We start from the raw sequence: 22,692 nt of genomic DNA on the forward strand, positions 1-22,692 counted from the left end.
ATGAAGATAACTTTAATTAATTGTAGTTTTAACTGAAGAAAAGTAAAGTGGATTGTAGTTTTTATGGAAAATTACTTCAGTGGATTATAGTTTTCTTTGAAGATAACTTCAATTAATTGTAGTTTTAACTAAACATAGTTGTCCTTTTTATTGAAGGTAACTTTAATTGTTTGTAGTTTAAACTGAAGAAAACTAGAATACATGGTAGTTTTTGTGCAAAATAATCTAAATTGATTGTAGTTTTAATTGAAGAAAACTTTATTCGATTGTAATTTTAAGTGAAGTAAATTACAAAGAATTGTAGTTTTAATTAAAGATAACTTTAGTCAATTGTAGTTTTAACTAAAAAAAAGTATAGTGGATTGTAGTTTTAATTAAATTGTAATTTTCATTGAAGATAACTTCAATTAATTGTAGTTTTAACTAAACATAGTTGTCCTTTTTATTGAAGGTAACTTTAATTGTTTGTAGTTTAAACTGAAGAAAACTAGAATACATGGTAGTTTTTATGCAAAATAATATAAGTTGATTGTAGTTTTAATTGAAGAAAACTTTATTCGATTGTAATTTTAAGTGAAGTAAAGTACAAAGAATTGTAGTTTTAATTAAAAATAACTTTAGTCAATTGTAGTTTTAACTAAAAAAATGTATAGTGGATTGTAGTTTTAATTAAATTTTAATTTTTATTGAAGATAACTTTAATCGATTGTAGTTTTAACTGAAGAAAAGTAAAGTGGATTTATAATTGAAGATAACTTAAATTAATTGTAGTTTTAATTGAAGATAACTTCGACTGACAGTATTAAAAATACAATAGTAATAAAAGTAATATGAATAAAAATAATAATTATAATAAGATAATAATAATAATAATAATAATAATAATAATAATTATTATTATTATTATTATTATTAATATTATTATTATAATTTTTATAATAATAAAAAATAATAATAAAATTTGTTTAGTGTTAGTAAAAAAATAAATACAAAAATTATGTTTTTTAAACAAGTATTGTGATTGTTAAACATTGTTAAACGTTTTGTGTGTTAAACTAAACATTTCGTTGAATTATTAATCGAAGAGATTATTTATATATATATATATACATATAGAATAGTTATACACATACATACACACTACAAATGCAATAATTTTAAATTTAGAGTAGAAGCAGCTGTGGATGTAACTAGCTTTATTGCAGGTGTAAACAGATGGCACTAACTTTAATTGCGCAATTCTAGGTGTAATTCAGATCAATGATCATCATCAACATAAAGCGGTAGAATGAAGGTGGAGGGAACGAAAACGTTTACACAGAGAACATTGTTGTTATATTTGTAAATACAATAATATTGTCACCTGATTAAAAAAAAAAATCTGATTGTAATATTATATTTAAATTTTTTTTATTCAAATTAAAATTTTTTTATTTAAATATATATTTTATATTGAAATTATTTTCTTTTTATAATTATTTGAATTTTTTATTCGTAAAATTAGAATATATTTTTTACAATAAGATTTTTTTTCGTCACTGATTTTTTTTTGATTTTTTTATTTCTTTAAGAAAATAAATACAATTTTAAAAATTTTAGTGCAATAAAATTTGAAAATTTGAAAAAGTAATTATAACCCTATATATATATATAGAGTGTGAGAGGAAGTGAGATTTTATCTTCCGGAAATGGATTATTATTATATAGTGATTTCGTCAGCAAGAAAGTTTTAATACGCTGTCAATATTCACATAGCAAAGCGGATTTCTATCATGAATTCAGACAGTAAAATAACTCTACGGGGGCTTTCAAAATCTCTGAAAAGAAGTTTTGCAATGAATCTCAAATTCGTGAAACGTGAAAAAAGAAAATTGCATTTTGAATACTCTTTTCAAAAAAAAAAAAAAAAAAAAATTTAAGTTAAAAATAATTTTTTTTGGAATTTATTAATTTTTCAGCAATTATTAATCATTTTTAGTAATTCACAGCAATTTTTAGTAAATAATAATTTTTGTGGTAAAATTTTATATTATAATTTTTTTTTTTCTAAATAAATACAAAAATTAAATTCAGTACATGCTTCTGAACCAAAAAAAAAAAACAAAAATGTTGATCGTAAATTGAGATGTAATGGTGAGTTAAAGATAAATTCCAGAAGAACAAGAGTCTTCTCTTTCAACAACAGTAATGGAAGTAGAGTAAAAAAAAAACAAAAGAAAAAAAACAATTTTTGTTGGCAAATACATACAATTTTTATTTACTCGTTAGCCAGCGGCCATGCGGAGAAAGAAGAGAGAATTTTTTCGGAAACTCGCCAACGAATTTAGCCAGAAATTGCCAATTAATTTTCTAACATTTTTTTTTCACCTTACATGTATATTCTATATAGCTACATGTATAAAATTAACTAACAAGGTAAAAAAAATATATATATAAAGTTACTCTATTAATTTCTAATTTGTTCTTTTTTTTCTCATTCGCTCATTAGTTGATGACAAAGTAAAACTCTCCTACAAAACTTTTATATGGGTAAAAAAAATGTAACTCTCGATTCTGTTCATAATAAATAATAATAATAATAATAATAATAATAATAATAATAATAATAATAATAAAAATGAGGATATAAAAAAAGAAATAAAAATGAGAAAAAAAAGTGTAAAAAAAATATTTAACTCAATATAAAAATTGTTATTAGATAAAAATGTCATAAATTGAAATAGTAACTAAGAAGAAAAGTAGAAAAAAAAATTGAAGCTTCGATTAAATTTATCTTCAATTAAAAAAAACGAAAATTAGTTTCTATAAAAATTATCATTTTTCTAGTAATAATTTGCCTAAAAAAAAAAAAAAATAAATAATGAAGAAATAGAAAATATAATTGTAAAATTTGTTGTTATCAAAAATAATTTTATTACACTTCACTGAACTTTATGTATATAAATGTAAATAATATGTATTATTGAACTAATAAAAATGAATTATTTTTGTTTCTAAGAAAGTTTAAGGGGTTCTCTTAATCAGACCAAATTCCTTATCATGCAAGCTTACAAATTACTCCATGAAGTTTCGAGTCAAGTTACTATACTTGGAAAGTACACGCGCGATGCTTTTCTTCGTCAAGAAGGATGAGGTGATTACGTGGCAATTTCCACAATGCAAAATAACAATGAGTCTCAAGTATTATATACCCTTAACGATTTTAATAATATATTTAAGACACATTGTTATAGAATATATATATATACGTGTACAAATTTTTTTATATTTTTTTTATACCTATATATTATAAAACTATTTCTAATTTTTAAAATAAGATAATATCTCTGACACTGCTGTGGTAAGAACATAACCTCAAAATTAGGTTAAATAGCGTTTGCCAAAAGGGAAGCATAACCTCAAAATTAGGTCAAGTGGAATAGATTAAGAAAATATTACATAACCTCAAAATGTAGATCACACGTCACAGTTAAGATGCTAACATAACCTCAAAATGAAGATCACAGAATATAAGCAAACATAACCTCAAAATTTACGCTACATGTCGCAGGTTAAAGATGCGAACATAACCTCAACTATAGTTTAAAGAATATAAGCAAAAAAAACCAAAATTCAGACCATATTTGACAGTTGAAAATGGGAACATAACTTCAAAATTAAAAGTTATACGATTATAATCTTAAAATTTAGGTCAAAAGTTAAAGCATCATAACCTCAAAATTGAGGTCACAAGTCACAGTTGAAGATGTAAACATAACCTCAAAACAAAAAGGTCATAGTTCACAGATCAAAAGGGGTCAAACATAACCTTAAACCCCAATTATTAAATCATGTATGCAAATAGGGAGAGGCGAAGCTCTTCTAGCCATAATATATTATCTGAGTTCATCAGATTCACGAAAATACTCGTCGTGTGTAATACGATTATCGCCAAGTTGAACCAATTTGATGGCGCGATGCTTATGTCTCAAAGTGTATCTTGATATGCCTTTTGAGATCTTTTTAAAGAAAAAAAAAAAAGAAAAAAAAGAAAAAAAAAGTGGCACGAAAGCACTTGACCAGGCAATGCCACTATCGGATTACCAGTAAAATCTCCCTCTTCAATCTCAAGCGCTCTATACAAAAGAATAACCGGGAACACGCCAACCACGTGGATAATTTTTCTCTTTAAATTAAAAAATTATATTTTATCATCATTCAAAAAACACCTTTTAAAAAAAAATATATATATATATTTTATATTCAAAACTTTTGTACGATATTATCAAAAAAAAAAAAAAAAAAAACAAGAAATGAAAATGAAAATTAGGTCAAATATTATATTTTATATAACTTTGACACAAAAAGAAAATTGGATTAAACGCACTTATATTTTATTGAAATTATTATTTTTGTTGACAAAAAAAAATTAGTTTGGGAAAAATGATAATTATGTACAAAAATAACAATTGCAGAAAAAAATTATTAGTTTTAAATTCAGAAAAAAAATTTCTTTTGCAGTACAATTCATTTAAAATTTAGCATATTTATTAAAATTTCCGTTAATTGAAGCTATTATTTACTGAAGTTAAAATTCACTGAAACTACTTTTAATTGAAGCTACTACTTACTAAAATTAAAATTAACCTTAACTACTATTAATTGAAGCTACTATTTACTAAAGTTAAAATTCATTGAAACTACTGTTAATTGAAGCTACTGTTTACTGAAGTTACTGTTAACAAAAACTACCGGCGATTGAAGCTACTGTCAACTTAAACTACAACTAGTTTCAACTACTGTTTATGTAAATTACCGTTAAATGAAGCTATTTTTTACTAAAGTTAAAATTCACTGAAACTACCGTTAATTGAAGCTATTATTTACTGAAATTAAAATTCACTGAAACTACTTTTAATTGAAGCTACTGTTTACTGAAGTTAAAATTAACTTAAACTACTCTTAATTAAAGCTACTATTTACTGCAGATAAAATTCACTGAAACTACTGTTAATTAAAGCTACTGTTTACTGAAGTTACTGTTTACTAAAACTACCGGCGATTAAAGCTACTATTGACTGAAGCTACGGTCAACTTAAACTACAAGAAGTTTCAACTACTGTTTATTGGAGTTAGTGTTAACTTAAACTACTGTTAAGTGAAGCTACTACTTACTGTAACTACCGTTAACTGAAGTTAATGTAAATTACCGTTAAATGAAGCTATTTTTTACTCAAGTTAAAATTCACTGAAACTACCGTTAATTGAAGCTATTATTTACTGAAATTAAAATTCACTGAAACTACTTTTAATTGAAGCTACTACTTACTGAAATTAAAATAACAGAAACTACCGTTAATTGAAGCTATTATTTACTGAAATTACCAAATCTAAAACTAACGTTAACAGAAGTTAGTATTGACTAAAACTACCCTTGTTTGAAGGTACTATTTACTGAATTTTAAAATTAACTAAATCTGTTTTTAATTGAAGCTACCGACTACTGTAACTACAGTTAAATGAAGCTATTATTTACTTGAAACTACCGACAATTGAAGCTAATATTTCATAAAATTATCATCAATTAGAAATAAGTTATTTGCAATAATTAATTTAATTCGAATCTAACCTTAGTCATTGTAGTTTAAAGCTTCTATTAAAATTTATTATCCATTAAATATAACATTAATTGAAGTTACGATCAATTGCCATATATATATATATATATATATATTCAAGTGCATTTATATGTAATATATATAAAATTTTAATTTGTAAATTATGTTCCATTAATATATCATTGAATGTCATGAATTTTCAATGAACTTGAAAAAGGGATGAGACACTAAAAAAAAAAAGAAAGTTAATTTACTTCTATCTGTATTTTCTCTTTCTTTCCCTTTTATTTATACACTATGACTCGTCTCTTGATAAAAAAAAAAACTATTTTATTTTTTTATTTTTTTAATTTGTCCTCTTTGTGCAATGTCCATTTATTTGCTAATTTCCTATTTGCCCGGTATTTTTTTTTCTTTTTTTTTTGCCCCTTTCTTGTTATCGTCATTTCTCTCTATCTTCTATAGTGACAACTTTTGTTTTTCAATATTTTTATTTTCTCAAATTTTCTTTTTCATCTTTCCCCTTTGGGCTATTTTCATTTATTATTCTCTCTTGTTTCTTATAATGTTTTCATTTCTTTTTTGATGTCATCAATTTTTTCTTTATACTCTCATTTATTATTCCAATGATTTTTTAAATATTTCTTTTCGTGGCACTATTTTAAGTTATTTTTAAGATAAAATTTGTTTTTTCTTTCGTAAAGAATAAAGAAAAAGAACAAATATTAAATAATAAAGAACAAGTATAAAAATTAAAGAATAAAGAACAAACATAAAAATTAAAGAATAAATATTATAGAATAAAGAACAAAGTAAAAGAATAAAGATTAAAGAATAAAGAAAAAGCATAAATATTAAAGAATAAATATTATAGAATAAAGAATAAAGTAAAAGAATAAAGATTAAAGAATAAAGAAAAAGCATAAAAATTAAATAATAAAGATTGAAGAATAAAGAAAAAGAATAAATATTAAAGAATAAATATTAAAGAATAAAGAAAATGGAAAAAGATTAAAGAATAAAGAACAAGTATAAAAATTAAAGAATAAAGAAAATGGAAAAAGATTAAAGAATAAAGAACAAGCATAAAAATTAAAGAATAAATATTATAGAATAAAGAATAAAGTAAAAGAATAAAGATTAAAGAACAAAGAAAAAGAATAAATATTAAAGAATAAAGAAAATGGACAAAGATTAAAGAATAAAGAACAAGTATAAAAATTAAAGAATAAAGATTAAAGAATAAAGAAAAAAGATTAAAGAATAAACTGAATTTAATTTTTTCTTGCTAAAGGAAATAAATAAAGAAAATTGACTTCTTTTGGGGGGAAGGAATTGAATAAAGAAAGTGTGCGGGAAATGGTTTTTAATACCACATTTAACACTTTGCGGAACTGAAAGGAGGGTGGAAAGTTTGTAGGATAAGAGAACAGGTCCAAGAATGTGTTTTCACACATGTGAATATATTTATATGTGTATATAATGTGAATGTGTGTGTGTTTATGCGTGTTGAGTCAAGGGTGACACGCTGTCTGACAGGACGACAGGCGATCAGGAAACGGAGTATCATCCCGTTTTCACCGGATATGTTCTCCTTCCCCCAAGATCCGATGAGTATGTATATATATATATATATATATATATATATATTCAAGGATATGCCTTTCCTAATTTACTTCGCACTTCTCAATTTTTCCCCTTCCCACTTCCCCTCTCTTTTCACCTTTTATAAACGAGGATTAAATGAAAATAAAATAAGAAAATAAATTTTTAAAAATTCACTCTCCACTTATTATTCAAGATCTTGCGATGCTTAACGAATCGCGTGGTTGTTGAGTAGGGCGTTGAACAAGAAGTGTTGGGTTCGATTTTTTAAGGAGTTCTCATTCTCGCCCCTTTTTTTATATAATAAGTAGTGACGGTTAATTTAAAAGTAACTTTTAAATAAAGGTTTAAATTTTCATTCTTTTGAAAACAAAATTATTTTTCTTTGAAAAATTTTTTTTTGAAAGTGGGAAAAATTTTTTCTAAACTTTATACAAACAGAGAAATATTTGATTTGCATTTAATTGAGACAAATAAAAATTTAATTGATAAAGAATAAAAATTCAAAATTGTGACAAATAAAAATATATTATGAATCAAATAAAAATATATATTTGTTACAACTTTTTATTTGTTTCAAATAAAAAAAAAAATAAATAAATTTAGCACAAAATAAAATTTTATTTAGCGTAAATAAAATTTTTATTTAAAGCAAATAAATATTTATTTAAAACAAATAAAGATTTATTTGAAACAATTAAATATTTATAATTGAAACAAATAAATATTTGGCTCTGAGACAAATATATCATTTCTCTGGGTGTATATATATATACATTACTATATTGATTACTGACATAATATATATATATACATATATATATATATATATATATATGATTTAAATCTCACCATTCACTGAAAACTAAAATTTAATCTAGATAAAAAATAATTTTTTTCGATTAGAATAAAAAGGAAAAGGATTTAATCAAAAAAAAAAAAAAAATATGGAAAAAACAATTGAAAATGATTTATATTATTGAAATAAAAACACTTTGTTTCCCCGATTAAATAAATATTGAATGAAGTAGAGAATAAAATATTAACAATATATAAAAATAAAAAATCACTTTATATACTTATAAAAAGTATATATATATATATTATATAGCTCTCAGTGAAATATTAATAAAAGAAAGGAAAGGAAAATTTTCATTATAAATCCATTTATTTTTTTGTTATTTTTAACATTGTAAACAGAGTGTCCCCTAAAAGGAATTAATAAACGATTATAATGAAACTCGTTAAAAATATTATAATATAAAAATCTATTATTCTTTATAAATATCAAAATTATAACGAAAATGGAAATTTCACATTTTCATTATATCAAAATGAATGTTATTTTTAAAAATAAACAAGCTGTTATACACGATAATATAGTTATTTATAAAAATAAATGGGGGTGTTACTTTTTATATTTGAGCAAAAAAAAAAAAAAAAAAGAAAAAAAAAAGTCGAAGAAAGTACATCGATTGTTTGAAAAATAAACGAGATTGAGTATAGAGTATTAAGAAAAGAAAAAAAAACTCTAGAAAGTGACGTGTAAAAAGTGATCCGTTGTGTGTAAAAATATGATCAGTATCTATAAAAGGTGATTGGTGATCTATATATATAATAAAAAAGAAAGACGTGAGTTTATCCATAAAAATTGTTCAATTACCTATATAAACGAAGTTCAATTATCGAAAGTGATAGAGGGAAAGGGGGAGAGGAGAGAAAAAAAATTACATAAGAAAATGAAAAAATTTTTTTAAAAAAATTGAGAAAAGAACAATTTTAAATGAAGAGAAAAAACAAAATAGAAATAAAGAAAATATAAATAAATATAAAAGAAAAATAGTAACGAAGAAAAAAAGAAAGAAAAAAGAAAGTAGAAATAAAGATTTAAAAAATAAAAAAGAAAAAAAGAAAGAAAAACGAAGAAAAAAAAGAAATTTTTTTTTCACAATAAAGAAGAATTAAAAAAGAAATGAAATAAAAGAATTCTTTGACTTTTAATTTATAAGAATAACACAGGCACACAAAAAATAAAAAGCTGTTTGGCCGAGACACTACACTAGTCTATTTCCATGTATTTTTTCACGCTGAATCCGAATCCGAAGTCAGAATTATCAGATTGGCTTTTATTTTTGAGATAAACTCAAAAAACTGCTCAGAAAGAAAAATAAAATCAAAAAGTTAAAAAAAATTTTAATGTCACTGCCATAGTGTAATTCCATGTATTTTTTGTCGCTGAATCCGAATCCAAAGTCAGAATTGTTAGATTCGCTCAAATTTTTGAGATAATTGCAACAATACGCAAGTAACAAAAAACTCAAAATAAGTTTTTTCGAATTATCTTCAAAATTTGAGCCAATCTGTCAATTCTGACTTCAAATTCTGATTCAGCATGAAAGAATACATGAAAATGCACTATCGTAGTGTTTCGGCAAAAAAAAATTTCTTTGAGCTAAAATCGCCAAAAACTGATAAAAATTCTGAATTAGGGGCACAGATAATTTTTTTGTCGAAACACTACGACAGTGCATTTTCATGTATTTTTTCACGCTGAATCAGAATTCGATGTCAGAATTGACAGATTGGCTCAAATTTTCAAGATAATTCCAAAAAACTGATTTTGAGTATTTTGAGTTTTTTGTTACTTGCGTTTTTTTGCAATTATCTCAAAAATTTGAGCGAATCTAACAATTCTGACTTTGGATTCGGTTTAAGGGACAAAAAATACATGAAATTACACTATGGCAGTGACATTAAAAATATTTTTAACATTTTGATTTTATTTTTCTTTCTGAGCAGTTTTTTGAGTTTATCTCAAGAATAAAAGCCAATCTGGTAATTCTGACTTCGGATTCGGATTCAGCGTGAAAAAATACATGAAAATAGACTAGTGTAGTGTCTCGGCCAAACCACATTTTACTTTTTGTGTGCCTGTGTAATTAGTTGAAAAATATTTATCAAGTGTTGGTAGGTGAGTGGTCACAGCTCTTGACTTGTGTAACGAAAATCCAGGGTTCGATTCCCCGTGAAGGTGAGATTTTTTTCAAAGACATATATAAATAAAAAAAAATCCAAGAATACGCAGAAAGCGAAAAAAATTACGAAAGTGAAGAGTGAAGAGAGAATCGATTAAAAAATAAAAAAATAAATGTAAAAAAGGAATTAAAAGCAAAAAGTGAATTAAAAAAAGAAAAAAAAAGAAAAAAAAAAGATTAAAATAAGATAAAAAAAGAATACAGAAATTAGTAAAAAAAGGAAAAAAGAAGAAATGGAAAATAGTGAATGGAAGAAGAAAGAAGTAAAAAAAAGAATAAAGAATAAATGAGTTAATAAAGAATAAAGAAGCAAGAAATACTAAGATATGAAAGAAATTGAAAAAAAAGAAGAGAGTAAAAGAATAAAAAGAGAAAGTAAAAAAGAAGTAAAAAGAAGTAAAAAAATATTATAGAAAAAAAAGAATGAAGTAAAAAAAATAAGAAAATTTTGAAAGAAAACTAAAAAAAAATTAAGAAAATGAAGAAAAGAAATCGAAAAAAGGCAAAAGAAGAAAAAATTAAATTAAATACTCTCTAACTGACAGTTTAAAACTGTTCCAATTAAACTTGTTATCCATTTAAAAAGAGGGGCGGATAAAAAAAAAGTACAAAAACCAAAGAAACCCCTATTTAGAAGGAAACGATTTTTTTTTCATTCCTTTTTTTCCACGAGGAAGTAAATTATGAGCTTGTCAATTTGTTGGGGATGGTGTATATATATAACCAAGTTACTTTCTTCTCTCTCTCTCTCTCTCTCTCTCTCTCTTTATCTCTCTCTCTCTCTCTCTCGCTATATATATATACTGCAATTCTCCTAACTCCACTTATTCCATATCCACCAAAGATTACATAAGCTATCTATACTCGAGCACTTATCACTCTTTAGGGAATAAATAATAACCCTCTGTGTCTGTATGAATCCCAAGAGATAAAAAAAAGACAATTCAATTCTTATTTACGAGAAAATAAGGAGAAGTTGCTACTCTCTAGCAAACGATGTTAATATTCCTACGAGGGATGAAAAAATAAAATTAACCATCAATATAGCGGAATAAAAGTCATATATAGGGGTTGGTGTATGTGGTAAATGTATATATATATATAGAAACGAGGAAATCCCTGTGGTTTTGTCATTAGAAGCTAGAACCCATAACTCGGGAGACTATAACAAGGAAAACCGACCTCGAATGTAATTCATCCTAAGTCTAATATCCCCCGATCCTATATTCCATGGATACTACATCCCACATTTTAGATCCTTCATCCTATAATTTTAGATCTTATATAATATGACGTCTTATATATATATATTCCCTAGGTTAGGGTGGGGAAGGGGGGAATTTTCCAATTGAAGCTCCCCTTGAAATTCTCTCCCCTCATAAAAATTTCTCTTTCGCTCTGCTGATCTCTAAAATGTCGTCAAATAATCAATTGATCCCTATTAGTTTGGAAGGGGTTCTTTGGGGATAGTGTTTTACGATGTTCTTTCTCTCTTATATAGATATATATAAGGGATGTCTGCTTTCATAAGTCTTCTTGCATATTTTGCGTTCACCGCTCGAGCGGTTTAAATCTTGCAAAGTAGTATCCCATCCAGTCTGCGTGATTAGGCTTCTTTTTTCGAAACTTTTCTTATATACGTAAATTTTCCAAAGTTTTAACGAGCTGTCTTGCCTTTTCACAGTTTCTGCCAGTCGCGTTTCCGACTCTTTTATGAAGTGTCCGCGGAACCATTGCTTTTTAGTTTTATATATATATATATATATATATATATAGAATGCTAAACGATCTCTCTGAGGGGCTTCATTAGTGGAGGCTTATTATATTTGACGAAACAGGATTTTAGATTTGTCCCAAGAAAATGAAGAGGAAAATCTATGCGGTCGTCGTGCGGCTTGTTATTCAAGTTTTGAGGAATCAATTTCGACAAAACAGTTCCCAAAGAGAAGGATGGAAATGGAAACAGAGAGAGAAAATAAAGAAGGAGAGAGAAAGACAGAAAGAGAGAGAGTTTATCATCCCTAAGAACGCCTCGAAAATTTCTTATTGTCTCACTCTCCCACGAGACTCGGTGATTTCTGCTGAATAATATATACAACAACTCTTTGGAAAATAATGAGATAAATTGAGACAATATCACATTTAATAGAGAATGAAATGGAACACGATACTAGGGAGAATTGCCAAAAATAGAAACAATACTCTCGATTACTTCTCGGTGTAGAGGGAAGCAGTAAATTTTCTTTAGGAGGAAAAAAAAATAAATTTCTTTTTCTTCTTCTTCTTCTTCTTTACTATCTCTGTTGGTTTGGGTGAAATCAAAGGCAAACAATAATGGAGAAAAGTGTTGTATTGTTTAACACAAGAGAAAGGATTTACCATAGGTATTTGTGTTGCATCAATCCGTTATGTTATCTGGGGACTTGTTAGCTCGATCCTTAACCAAAGTACAATTAATCAATGCTGGTAACTCGACCCTATAGGGAGATTAGTCTGTGGTCACTTTCCTACAACCGTTCAATTTTTCCTCTTTCTCTCTCTCTCTCTTGTTCTCTTATTCTCTTACTCGTTTTGTTTCTCTTTTTTTTCTTCTTCTTCTTTTTCTCTCTGACAAATTAACTGTTTCTGTGAATTCTGTTTCTAAATCTTTTTGCTATAAAACTAAATATTATGATTAGGATTCTGTTACAAATGTTTAGATCCGAACCTAGAAATTATAAAAAAAAACTGTTTCTAAAACAGAAATTAAAATTAATTGAAAAAGGAACTTTTAAAGAATCTACAACTGAATACCGAAAATGGATGATGATACTAAAGAAAATTAGATGTTGGGTATTGGCATTAATTTTTTATTTTAAGATTCAAAAGTATTAGCAGACTAGATACGAATAGTGTTCATGAAGATCAGTAAAACCAAGTATTAATGGTTCTAAAAGATTAAGATTTACAAAAAAAAATAACGGATTTTGATATAAAAATGTATCGGATTTTTAGGATTTTAATTGCCGTTGCTATTCAGCTAAGAGTAGAGAATTTACAAAAAAAATGATTAGAAACTTTTCTTGATATAAGGCATTGGAAGAATTTAGAAAGATTAGGTGAGTTAGGAATGGATTACAAAAATACTAATTTCTGACTTTAGATATCGATAGCCATTACGTAGGTTAATTAGTAGATTTTTAAACCTTAGTGCAGTAATTTAACCTGAAAATATTGGATATTAATAAAAGATTTGCAGATTACGGATATATAGAAAGATTAGTAGAATCAGGTATTGATGATCCTAAAAATAAATTAAACATCATTGAAAAGTTTCTACACAAAGTATTAATAATTACAGAAAGATTAAGCATCAGAGGCAAATTTCGTACATTGGGTATTATAATATTCATTGGACAGATTAAGCACTAAGATTTGGTACTTACGGATTAATCATGATTAGAAGAATTAATAATTAGGAGAATTAATAATTAGGAGAATTAATTATTAGGAAAATTAATAATTAGGAGAATTAATAATTAGGAGAATTAATTATTAGGAAAATTAATAATTAGGAGAATTAATAATTAGGAAAATTAATAATTAGGAGAATTAATAATTAAGAGAATTAATGATTAGGAAAATTAATAATTAGGGAAACTCATAATTAGGAAGATTAATAATAAAAAAGATTAATAACGGTTAGCAAGATTAATAATGCATAGAAAGATTAATAACAGTTAGAAAGATTGCTAATGATTAAAAAGATTAATAAAGATTTCGTAAGGATTAATACCGAAATTTTAATTTCATTCCATATGGTCTTTCAAAAGATTAGATAATTCAGGTAATGGTAATTATAAACCAGATAAAGCATCAACAGACATTTTATACTTTAGAAATTGATATTCATTAGGAACATTCAGCATTTGCAGAGATTTGCAACTTTGTATGGATTAATAAGAGTGATTTGTAAAGATGAGATATTAATACAGAATTTCTACTTCAGATAAGGATTGTCTTTAAGAAGATTACACGATTCAATTCATAAAGAAGATTAAACAATGATAGGATTTTCTCACTCTAGGTAATAATAGTCATTGGGAGAATTAATTAATAAATATTTGCCTGTTAAGCCGTTGGATGAGGATTAGAAAGACACATCGACAATTGAGATGTGCTACTTTGATTGTTTCCATAAGAATTAGGAAGATTTAGGCAGAAATGTATATTTGACAAATGAGGTATTAATATTGATGATTAGTAATGATAATTATAATAGGCATTAATTGAGACACAGTTAAGATAGTGATCATCTTTAGCATGATTAGATCAGTCTGTAATTGATCGTCATTAAAAACATTAGACAGAGATTTCGTAGTAGGTTTTCTGATAGTATATTTGGTAAACTTTAAGCCTTCTGGTAATAATTGCACTAATTTTTAGAAACAGTACATCAATTATTCAAAGGGTTTTAGAACCTTTTTAGAATTTTGGAACCCTTTTAAAATTTTAGAATCCTTATTGAATTTTGAACACTAAAAATTTTGAATATTTGACAAAATTTTAGGGTTTTTGATAGTGCAAACTGATATATATATATATATTTCCTAGTGGATAGTATAGTAAATTTTTTTTTCCCAACGGTATTTTGTGGTACCAGATAATACAATCAGATTGTCCCAAAAATTAGAATAAAACGTCCTCGGAATGTAAGTCGGAAATCTTTTTCTCCAAAAAGAAAGAACTTTCCCGTACAGACTTGATTACCTCCCCGGCGGCAAATAATGGATCCGCATACTAATTCCTTTTGGTTATTAACTTGTTAGCAGGATTCCTAGAGCAAATGAATGATCAATACCAGGGCGATCTTGTCCGATAGGAATTAAGGGGTTTAACTCCAATCTGGTTTTGAATTCGTAGCACGTTTCCCTTGTCTGATGGTTGTTTAATTCTTGTAGCGTTGATTGTTTTCGATGTTCGGACGTATATATGATAAAATCGATTCTAATTGTTCCGTTTTCATCTTTTCGAGTTTATTCTCTTGGAAGACTTTAATGATACACGCACATACATCAAAAAAGTTGAATTTCTTTTTTTTAATCTGTCTGTCTGTCTCTCTCTCTTGAATTTTAGCATCAGCAGTAATTTTTGAAAAATACTTGAGCCCATTATAGACAAGAACTTTTGTTCACTCATGAGCATATATTGGGAAAATTTTAATGATGATAGTCAAAGGGAAATTCTATGCAGAATAATAATGAAGAAAAATTTTTTAAAAAACGGCGAATCAAGGTTGAATGGTATCATATGTGGTTACAGAGGATTTACTCAATTTTGAAACGAATCATTGTTATGAAAGATTTTCTCGTTAATTATATGAAATGAATGCTCTATTTCACAAAAGAAATCATGTTATTAGAAAATTTGTCGATAATAATTTATACGATATTAATCATTCATGAAAATGTTATTGAATTTGATTAATTAATTCTTTTTTTTTTTTTTTAAGAAGAAATGTAAAAGAAAATAATTTTGTTTTACAAAATACAAAAAAAAAAAATTTAAAGAATATTTTATTAACAATTTGTCTCAAGGAGGTTTTAAAAAATTTTATACGGCCACTAGATCTTAAAAAATGTCATTGCACGCCTAATGAACCTCCCCAAGGATAAAGGCTATAATTTTAAAGAAGATATTTTATCCTGTTTGTCGTAAAGATACCGACTACTGCTACTAGACCTAAAAGTTATATGATTCTACCCCTCAAGAAAAATGTTGATTTTAAAGATAGTGTTCATTTTAAATCTTCCAAAGAACTCTTGAAGTTGAATCTTAAATTATAATTCTCAAGTTAAATTTTACATTAAAATTCTAAAGTTATATATCTTACATTAAAATCTTAAAAGTTAAATTTCCCATTAAAATCATAAAGTTCAAATTACACCTTGAGAACTGATTTAAAAATAAATCTAACTTAAAAAAAAAACATTAATTTATTAATTAAAATAAGATTTTTTTAATTTCAATCTAATTTTATAAAATTATTATTAAAAGATTTTTAAGATTTTAATAATTTAATAATTTAATAAATTACATAAAACCTTAAAGACTCTTCCTCTTTCTTTCTCATAAAAGTCTTAGAAGGTAAATTCGAAATTAAAATCTACCTCGGATCGAATAAGCTCTTGACCTCAAAGACGGGATTAAGTTGAAGAATACTATACTAATCATAAAAGATGTTGGTTTAAAGGGTCGAGTTTATATTAAATACATGAAGCTTAACGATTATTGCTCCCCTATATAGTCGACCGTAAATACACACAGCAACCCTAGTAATGCTGCTAATCATATAAGTTTACGAAAGAATCTAAGTCTATATAAGAGACATTCTATTTATAAAAAAAAATTTTTCTTCTTTTTTCTTTACACATCATTCGTAAAATATCCGTTCTAATCGATCATATACATTTTTATTTTCTACGAGGTAAAAGTATATAATTTCCTAAGGGAAAAAAAAATGTAATGAAGATCGTAAACGAAATCTTTCAAGACACTAGATATATATGAGCAATGTCTTAATGATAATAATAATAATAATCCTGTAGCCACATATTCGTCCCAAGGGTTTATACACGTATGATGAAAAAGCATTTTTGTCATAATTCTGAAGTTTCTCGACGATAAAGGAAAATTGCTACCTTAGCTACTAGTTGATCACTATTAATATATCTGGCTTTCTCAGTTCAGTGCTGATGATTTAATCATTTCTAGAAACATTTTTTCAATCATATCTAAAATTACAAATTAATGTTTCTAAAAACTATCAAAAACACTAAAAGTTTGTCAAATGTTCAAAATTTTTAGTGTTCAAAATTCAATATGGATTCTAAAATTTTAAAAGGGTTTTAAAATACTAAAAGGGTTTTAAAATTCTAAAAAGGTTCTAAAACCCTTTGAATAATTGATGTACTGTTTCTAAAAATTAGTACAATTATTACCAGAAGGCTTAAAGTTTACCAAATATACTATCAGGAAGCCTACTACGAAATCTCTGTTTAATGTTTTTAATGACGATCAATTACAGACTGATCTAATCATGCTAAAGATTATCACTATCTTAACTGTGTCTCAATTAATGCCTATTATAATTATCATTACTAATCATCATTATTAATACCTCATTTGTCAAATATCCATTTCTGCCTAAATCTTCCTAATTCTTATGGAAACAATCAAAGTAGCACATCTCAATTGTCGATGTATCTTTCTAATCCTCATCCAACGGCTTAACAGGCAAATATTTATTAATTAATTCTCCCAATGACTATATTATTACCTAGAGTGAGAAAATCCTATCATTGTTTAATCTTCTTTATGAATTGAATCGTGTAATCTTCTTAAAGACAATCCTTATCTGAAGTAGAAATTCTGTATTAATACCTCATCTTTACAAATCATTCTTATTAATCCATACAAAGTTGCAAATCTCTGCAAATGCTGAATGTTCCTAATGAATATCAATTTCTAAAGTATATAAAATGTCTGTTGATGCTTTATCTGGTTTATAATTACCATTACCTGAATTATCTAATCTTTTCAAAGACCATATGGAATGAAATTAAAATTTCGTTATTAATCCTTACGAAATCTTTATTAATCTTTTTAATCATTAGCAATCTTTCTAACTGTTATTAATCTTTCTTTGCATTATTAATCTTGCTAACCGTTATTAATCTTTTTTATTATTAATCTTCCTAATTATGAATTTCCCTAATTATTAATTTTCCTAATCATTAATTCTCTTAATTATTAATTCTCCTAATTATTAATTTTTCTAATTGTTAATTTTTCTAATTTTTAATTCTCCTAATCATTAATTCTCCTAATTATTAATTCTCCTAATTATTAATCCTCCTAATCATGATTAATCCGTAAGTACCAAATCTTAGTGCTTAATCTGTCCAATGAATATTATAATACCCAATGTACGAAATTTGCCACTGATGCTTTATCTTTCTATAATTATTAATACTTTGTGTCGAAACTTTCCAATGATATTTAATTTATTTTTAGGATCATCAATACCTGATTTTACTAATCTTTCTATATATCCGTAATCTGCAAATCTTTTATTAATATCCAATATTTTCAGGTTAAATTACTGCACTAAGGTTTAAAAATCTACTAATTAACCTTCCTAATGGCTATCGATATCTAAAGTCAGAAATTAGTATTTTTATAATCCATTCCTAATTCACCTAATCTTTCAAAAATTCTTCCAATGCCTTATCAAGAATTCTACTAATTCCTAATATTCCTATAATAATTTCTAATATTTACTAATAATTTTAGAAACTATAACAGTGTCTATTTCCTAATCTTCGTAATTCTTTTGATTACCCTAACTACAAATTCTGTATTTTTGACTAAGTTTCCTAATCATCAAAACTACAAATCAGAATCATTTTTACAAAGTTTACCAAAATCTACAGTTTTAAAAACCATTACCTAATTTCTCAAAAATTCTTCAATGCCCCAGCAACAAAATTTCTACGAACCCCTAATATTTCTAATCACTTTTTTTTGTATAAATTTTGCACAAATCGCTACTCTTAGCTGATTAGCAACGGTTATAAAAATGCTAAAACGATTCCTTTTTTATAAGCGGCAATTAGTACAAACAAAACAGGCAAAATTTCAGTATTTTGAAGCAACGTTTGTTAATTTTTTATTTCGTATTTTGAGAAATAGGCCAAAGTGATGTTCTTTTGATCTCTTTAAATTTATACTATAATATATCAGGGACATTAAGTCTGAAGGAAAGCACTTTTAAAAACACATTCGAATTTTATGAACGGAAACAAAACCATCACATTTCCCGTGCGGTATTTCAGCAACATAGCAAAGGTTAATGACCTCATTCATATAGTCGTGACTAATAACTCACTCGGATAATTACGAAAATTACAATCTGCATTAACAGACCCAGTGCTAAATCTTCGTTATCAAATGCTCCTTAATATTCTTCATCAACTGCTTTGCTTTCCCCTCCACTCCTACCTTCTTGCAAGAGGAAGAGCAAAACATCATCAGATTCTCTTTAGTAAATCTTTCTATACTCTCAATTCACATCCCTCTATTGTGTGCGAGAATTAGAATTCAATTTTGTATCCTAACATTGTGTTTATTTTTCATCGAAAATTAATTTTTTTTCATAATTCGAAAAATTTAAAAATGATAAAATAGATTTTTTCTTTGATACCGAAAGAAGTAATTTTGCTATCCTTCTTGAGGAAATATATAATAATTTTCGTGTAGCATCTTTGCCAGCGGCACTTTGAGGGGTTTATGGAATTTGTTTGTCTTCCTATATATAAGGAACGATAGGGGGTATTAAATTCATTAACAGAATTTCAGGAAAGGAATATCTTCTCTCGAAGAAAAATTTCCTGTTTTATAAATGTGAGTGGCTTTCATTTTTGGAAAAAATGTTTCATGAAGTTTTTTTTTCTTTTAATTTTTAGCATCTGCTTTGAGTTGTTTCTGTCCTTTTTGGAGAGGTTTAGTGAACCATTTTACCGGAATGAAAACATTTCCACTTTTTTTTTTTTTGAAACGAATGTTTATAAATCCAATTTTTTATCCTAATTTCCATTCTAATTTTTTAGAAACATTTTCTAATAAAAATTAATTATACTATTTCTAAAATGGAAATTTTTTTGTTTTTCAAAATAAAAAAAAAAACAAACTCACTGTCTTTCACGGAGAGTGCACCGATAATCCAAAGTGGTAAAAATGGAATCAAAAGAATGTTGAAGTGTCTCGAACTTGTGGACCATCCTCGATTCCACGCACACATCCGTAAATGAATCATGATCCCTCTCTTTTTCTCTCATGAACAACTTTTCTTCACCATTATTAGCCTAATTTTTTTTTTTTTAAAAAAACCACAAACATTTTTTACACCCACCCCCCCAAAAAAAGGTTCCTAGTTCTTCATTTCTCATCTTCCAAAAACTCCCGCAAGATCATCATTAATCAGATGAAAAACAAAAAACAAAAAGAAACACCAAATAAAATTTCTCTTCCAAACACTATTTCTCACACCACTGATACTTCCATTGGAAATTTTTTTTAACCATTTGGAAAAATGAAATTTAAGAAAAAAAATAAGAATATTTTTTTTTTTTTGCAAAACACAACACAGTAACACTATTTTCTTTTTTTTTTCAAAACACTAGCGATTTTTTTTAAATGCTTTAAGGAGATGATTTTTTTTTCACGCAAAAAAAAAAAAAAAATGATGATGAACCGTTAAAATTTCGCGCGCGCGTTTTATTGAGAGAGAGATATATATGAAGAGAGGCTAGTAAACGTGCGGATACAACCAAGAGACATCGGCGAGATTTCGCTCTCTGCCGTGCGTCGTCACGTCGATCGAAAAGAGCCGGAGGATAATTGCGCGCGCGCGCACCTGTTTCGATTCGCATGCGCTTCAAGAGACCAATATTTTGTATATATATATATATATATATACATATAGAGAGAAAAAATATATATATGTGTATTTTTGCGTGTGGGTTAAAAAAGACAGTGGCCACGGTGGAGTTGTCGCGCGGTGGAAAATTCACGATTTGGGGTGAAAGGGGCAAAGGGGGTGGGAGGGGAGGGGGTGAAAAAAAATCCTCGGTCGCGGCCACTGGGCCATTACTTTCTTTAACACGAGAGGAGGTGCACACACATCAGGAGATTCTTTTCCCCCTGGAGCGACGCGACACACATGATTATTCCCATAAAAATCATTAGTTACAATTTTTATTTTAAAGAAAATAATAATTTTTTTTTAAACGAATTCAATTATAATTCACAATTTTTATTCACAGTAAAAATTTTGGTACTTGAAAAAACTTTACGTCTTGTTGTATATTTAGGATAAATTAACGAGAAATGGTATACGTTAACATAACCTAAAAAGTGAGAAATTTTTCTTTAATTTAACGCAAAACAAAATTCATTATTTTATTCTGCAATTAACAATAGGTCTTTTAAAAATTAATTGTAATTAATTTTAAACATAATTTTGTTTGCATTAAATTGTTAAAAAACAGTTTTGAGGTTATGTGTACCATTTCTCCTTAAGTAAACACGATTTTTAAGTTAGGAATTGTGAATATCGTTTATTTGTCTAAAAACCAGATAATAGCGCGAAATTCAAAAAAAAGGAAAAATAGAACAATATTTTAGGAAATTAAAAATAAAAAAAAACTTGTTCAACAAATTTTAAATTTTTCCTACTTTAATCGTAATAGTAATAACTTTTTCATTTGGCGTAGATAAAAAAATTTTTTTGTGATAAATAAAATTTTTATTTAAATCAAATAAATATTTATTTGAAACAAATAAAATTAATTTGTCTCTGATGAGCAATAATAAATAATTTATTTGAAACAAAAAAAAATTTATTTGGCTCTGAATAATAATAAATAATTTATTATTACTCAAAGCCAAAGAAATTTACCGAAGTAAGGGACCTTAGAAGAAAAACGAATTATAGGTTATGTTAACGACAGTTTTACCTTGATTAAAAGTTCTTTTTTATTTCTCTATTATCAAAATTAGTTTTTACGGATTATTTTAGATACAATGAAGACTTAAATATTATTAAAAATTAATCCTCTTTGTGCATTTTCAATTAAAAATTTAAAAACATAACCTATAATTTTTTGATTCTAAGGTCCCTTTCTTCGCGGCGCGTCACGTATATCTTTTTTCTGAGAATAAAAAATCGTTTAAAATATAAATTCTCTCAATAAAAATTCGTCTAAAAAATAATAAAATTCTAATCATTTTTATGTAATAATCATACACCCCCCCCCCACACACACACGAGGGATGAGATCCGATTACGAAAAGTCCTTCGTTGTAAGAGTTGAAGGAGGGGGAAGGGGGTGAATAAAGCTCGACTTTTGACGGTGACAAGACAAGAGGAATAAAAAGAAAAGAAAGAAAAAGAAAAAAAAAGAGTAGTGCACTCGAATGTTACTGAGGACCGATTCTCTTCTTTAATTCTTTCTTTCTTTTTTTTTCATTTTTTTTTTGCACGCACTCGACGTTATATTCTTTATGCCCTCACACTCAAATCCTCTTGGGATAATATCTCTGTCTCTCTCTCTCTCACACTCTCTTTGCGAAAAGGCGAACGTGAAAACGTGACATGAGAAGAGGGAGTCTCGTCACTCTATATACTCGAACTGAAATTAGTTTTTAAATTTTCTCTCTCTCTCTCTCTCTCCCTTTCCTTCAAAGGGAGAAATAGGGTTTTCTACTTTAAGTGCAAAAGTGCTTTTTTTATGTATATATATATATATAAGTCTCGGATGATTTTTTATGGTTTTATTTCAAATTTGAAGAAATAACGATTTTGTTGAGTGACATTTCTTTTTTTATATATATATAATACTTGCTTGGTATGC

The 22,692-nt window shown here is 26.6% G+C and overlaps 1 protein-coding gene across 3 annotated transcripts in view; it reads right to left on the reverse strand.

The window, feature by feature from the left end:
* The window catches only part of LOC127280497 (hemicentin-2-like), a 174,854-nt gene that overhangs the window by 129,597 nt on the left and 22,565 nt on the right, over positions 1 to 22,692 (reverse strand). For 2 of the 3 annotated variants that reach the window (XM_051303521.1, XM_051303520.1), the window contains exon 1: positions 19,973 to 20,641. The exons of the other annotated variant lie outside the window; for it this stretch is intronic. In XM_051303521.1, coding sequence (XP_051159478.1) covers positions 19,973 to 20,093 — 121 coding nt within the window. In that variant the 5' untranslated portion in view covers positions 20,094 to 20,641. Of the gene's footprint in view, positions 1 to 19,972; positions 20,642 to 22,692 lie in introns of those variants that run through there. 3 annotated transcript variants of the gene reach the window in all.

The sequence above is a fragment of the Leptopilina boulardi genome, unplaced genomic scaffold, assembly GCF_019393585.1.
Source record: "Leptopilina boulardi isolate dan_hultmark-lab unplaced genomic scaffold, ZJU_Lbou_2.1 LbouV2_248, whole genome shotgun sequence".
Classification (NCBI taxonomy): domain Eukaryota; kingdom Metazoa; phylum Arthropoda; class Insecta; order Hymenoptera; family Figitidae; genus Leptopilina; species Leptopilina boulardi.